Source organism: Haemaphysalis longicornis, unplaced genomic scaffold (assembly GCF_048455015.1).
Source record: "Haemaphysalis longicornis isolate Haplotype H1 unplaced genomic scaffold, Haemaphysalis longicornis Haplotype H1 scaffold_8, whole genome shotgun sequence".
Taxonomy (NCBI): domain Eukaryota; kingdom Metazoa; phylum Arthropoda; class Arachnida; order Ixodida; family Ixodidae; genus Haemaphysalis; species Haemaphysalis longicornis.
Window position 1 is genome coordinate 37474339 of NW_027526445.1, and position 4194 is coordinate 37478532.

Here is a 4194-nt window from a genome sequence, read left to right on the forward strand (position 1 = left end):
CCTGACCTAGAATGACTGAAAGTTGCTCGGCATGTTTTCGCAATAAAAACCCATTGACGGGGAGGTTGCGTGAACGGGCGTCGTGAAGCCATACTAGAAGGGCGTCTTCAACTTCAGGAAACGAAGCATCTCGGAGCCTGAACCTCTTTGGCTGCAGGTCACCCGTTACTTGCTTGGCCATGATGTCCTTTCTTTTCTTGATGATCGAGTTGACAGTTTGCTTAGACAGTCCTAAGCGCTCTGCGACATGCGTTTGCTTCTGGCGTGTGGAGACGGAGCACGGAACAACCAGCAAACCAAACCTCGCTTTCTCCAAGATGGCGTCGAAAACTGGCCTGGCTACCATGCTGGCTACAGGTCTCTTCGATTTGGCTTGCACTGGCTGCACTAGTTCCGAAAAGTGCCGCTGCGGTGCCGGCGGGTGCCGCAAGCGTGCAGCGCCGGTTCAGGAAGTTCAGGTGCAGCCGCGACACTAGCGCGCAACGGATACAACCAAAACGAGGACACAAGTGTAGGCCTGCAGCAGCCGGGAGACGCGAACGTGTGCTTTGTGCATCGCGAGCATGGATCGTCAGTCAGAGATGGCACTTTTCGATGCTGCTGCGCAGCTGCTTGAATCCGACAGCGACGACATGGAGGGCAGTGACAGTGATCCGTGCAGTGACTCGGACGACGAGTTCGACGACGTGTGCATTTTGGTGGTGTGCGCGTTGGTACAGGAAGACGCCAATCGTGTGCCTGGCTACGAGCACGTTGTCAGCAGGTACAACGAGCGAGAATTCAAGAGGCTTTTCAGGCTGTCGAGGGAGACTTTTAATTGCCTGAGCTCCAGATTCAGCGCTTCGGCCTACTATCCGAGCGCAGTGCAAGGCCGGCGACAAATATCAGCCCAAAAGACGTGCCTCATTGCGCTTGCGTACATCGGCTCGCAAGTGTCGATGTGCGCGATCGGGGACAAGTTCAACGTGACGGAGTCGTCGGTGCATGCCTGCATCACACGGGTCATTCACTTCCTCCACGCAATTAGCGCTGAAGTCATCAGCTGGCCAAGTAGCGTGGAGGAAGTGACTCGCATCAAGGCCGGGTTTCTAGCCAAGAGCGGTGGAAAGGGCCCTAGAAATGCCATTGGCTGCATCGACGGGTCGCATATCGAAATACCGACGCCAAGCGAATACCGACGCCAACGCGCACCCGTTTTTCGTGACCTCCCCCCCGAAAAAAAAAAAATCTTGATTGTAACGCGCACCCGTTTTCCGTGACCAAAAAAAAAAAAGTACCGCGCACCTCACGCTTTCATACAGCAATGCAACTTTGTCTCGTTTGGAAAAACAAAGATTTAATCTCGATGCACTGAAGTTGTGATAAAAAAAACACACACACACAAAAGGAAACGGCCCATCTTGTCAAGAATGTTCTACGCCAGCACAAGGTTCACTCGTCGTCGCTGTCGGACAACCCCTTATCGCTGTCGACCGACCAAAGCATTTCATCCTCGGTGCCGTCCATGGAATTCGATATCCCACATTTTTTAAAGGCCTTGCTGACCATGGCGGACGGTATCGTGGACCACGCATCTTTCGCCCATCCAGTAAAGTCTTGCAGCGTGGCACGTTTCATTCTATTGCTAGGAGTGAATTCATGGCAGCCACTCACAAGCCATTCGGTGTAGAGCGCCCGAATCCTATCTTTAACCGGCTTGTTTAAACAAACATCGAGCGGCTGGAGCTGCGATGTCATGCCGCCTGGTATCACGACAAGGTCAGTGTTGCACGCAGCGAGCTTGTCTTTGATGCGTTGGTCGAGATGGCACCTGAACGCGTCGAGCACAAGCATCGCACGCAGGCCCAAACTGCCGCCGGGCCTCTTGCGCCAGACGTGATCAATCCAGTCGGCGACCAAGTCCGTCGTCATCCAACCTTTTTCATTTGCGCGCACAATCACGCCACTCGGAAACATGATTCCCTTCGGGAGCATCTTGCGTCTGAATATAAGATACGGGGGCAGCTTGTGTCCATCCGCGGTGCAACAAAGCATTGCGGTGACGCGTGTTTTTTCGTGGCCGGAAGACAACACGCGCACTTGCTTCGCCCCCTTCTTTTCAACGGTTGTGGTGGCAGGCATGTCGAAGTAGAGCGGTGTCTGGTCGGCATTTCCAATTTGGCCGAGGTGGTAGCCGTGCCTGCGGCGCAAGCTCAAAACGAACCGCTGAAAACTGTGCAGCTTTTCTTCGTATTCTTCAGGCAACTTCTGGCATATCCCCGTCCGCCTTCGAAGAGAAAAGCCTTTTCTCTTCATAAAATTTGTCAGCCAGCACCTGCTCGCTTTGAAATCGCTCCGCGTTAGCCCTGTTTGTAGGGCTAACTGCATCGCCCGGACTTTGAGCAGCTCGGTCGTCACGGGCCGCTGCGCCGCTCGCTGCTCTTGAACGTATTCTGCGAGCCGCTCTTCTATTTCGGCGAACCGGCCCTGCTTCGATCCACTGAAGCCCTTTCGTGTAGCCTTGCTGGCGAAAATAGTCTCCTGCTGCTTGCGCCAGTCCCGCACGCATGTTTCCGGAACTCCGAATGCGCGTGATGCGGCCCGATTTCCGTCCGTCTCCGCACACATTATGACTTTCCTTTTAAAAGCGGCATCATGATGAACTCGGCGTATCTTCGCTGTCGGCACGTCCATGCTGGCAGATCAAACGCAGAAAACGGGTAGACTAACCTAAGCACATGTACTACTACAGCACACGGAGGACGCTACCACGCTACTGCAGCTAGGCATAGACAGCTAGGCTCGAAGTGCGTACGAGGCGGCCATTTTGAAATGCCGATGGCGATATGATATCGGAGATTTAGGGTCGTACTCGATTCTAACGCGCACCCAATTTTTGGACCCGATATATCGGAAAAAAGGTGCGCGTTAGATTCGAGTAAATACGGTATGTCAACTGCGGTCAAACGTCTGCATGTGCTCATGGTGCTCTGCCTTTGCTTCTCACCAGGCAAGCTTCGGCGGCATCTGACAAGAAGGGGGTTTCCTGTAGAGTGGTCAGAACTGTTGAGCAGTCCTGCTACATTGTAATGGCTGCGTGTGTGCGGCACAACATGTGCAAAGATGAGAGAGCCTTCTTGCAGGAGCTGACGTCATTGTGGAAAGATGGTGTGGGCAACGACGACTGCAGTCATCGACTTCGACTGCAGTCTCCCGGGTTACAGCCGGTCTCAGATTTCATTGCGAAGGAGCAGTGCTAGTAGCGGACACCTATGCTCTTCCAACGGCAGTTAAACATGAAACGGCTTTGTTTCAGTGTATATACCACGTCACTGAAGCTGCCTTGTTGAACTGCATGCACTGTGAAAGGCTGGGAACTATCCGAGAAAGGGTGGTGTTCACATCATGTGCAAGCCATGTATATACAGGAACATTTGCATGAAAAAAGAAAGGGCAGTGCTAGAAGAGCATTGCATGAAATTAAAGAGCATGTGGAGCTGACAACGATTTTATTCAGCGTTTCACGCTGCTCCTTTGTTGGCAAGGAGATCTAGGAGGCGGTCAAATCGCTCCATACGCTCCTCGTGGCGCTTTGCCCTTGCCTCCTCCCACTTTTGCCTTGCTTCAAAGGCCTTTACTCTGGCCTCCTGTTGTTTGGCCCTGGCCTCCCCCATCATTTGTAGCGTCTCCAGGAGGGGACTCAGCTGCGATCTGCTGCGCCGCATTCTCTTTGGTGCGGGGCCACCCTCGCTCTGCACCGGCACGTCCCCAGAAGGTCCTCCTCCAGAACGCTCAACCGGCACTAGCAGGTTGTCGGGGAGTCCTGTGGCTGCAGTACTGGCCCTGTAGTGTGTATGGACAAACGTCTCACCACTTCTAGCGCTTTGCTTACACTAAGAAATTTTCACTTACCTTGGGTTCCCTCCTGGCAGAATTGCCTTCCCAGGCTCCAAGAGTATCCTCGGGTTCATGTTGTGCTGCTTTTCGAGGATTGCAGCAAGCTCCCTGTGTGAACGTTTCAGTGGTTAAACCAGTGAATAGGTTAATGGGGTCCGGAGGTGGCTCAGGGTGTGAGGGATGCCAAAACCGTTGAACAGGTAAATAATTCCAACTTACTCCTCGTGTTCGCAACTTGGGGGGGACGGCCAGAGGAATTGTTATTTTTTTTGTCTTCTTGTAAGACCGCTCCAACGATTTCCATTTATTCTCCACTTG

At 53.1% G+C, this 4194-nt stretch overlaps 1 protein-coding gene across 1 annotated transcript; it reads left to right on the top strand.

The window, feature by feature from the left end:
- The first annotated feature begins 563 nt into the window (after positions 1 to 563).
- Positions 564 to 3010, top strand: LOC144148247 (uncharacterized). The gene is made up of 2 exons (XM_077679816.1): positions 564 to 1064; positions 2990 to 3010. Exons 1-2 carry the CDS (start codon positions 564 to 566, stop codon positions 3008 to 3010), a joined length of 522 nt encoding a protein of 173 aa, XP_077535942.1.
- Positions 3011 to 4194: the final 1184 nt, after the last annotated feature.

Bases quoted from the DNA above. Each gene is read 5' to 3' on its own strand.
- LOC144148247 (XM_077679816.1), top strand. From the start codon at position 564: ATGGATCGTCAGTCAGAGATGGCACTTTTCGATGCTGCTGCGCAGCTG. The intron at 1,065-2,989 runs GTGACTCGCATC...GCTTCTCACCAG, and splicing joins GGCCAAGTAGCGTGGAGGAA to GCAAGCTTCGGCGGCATCTG.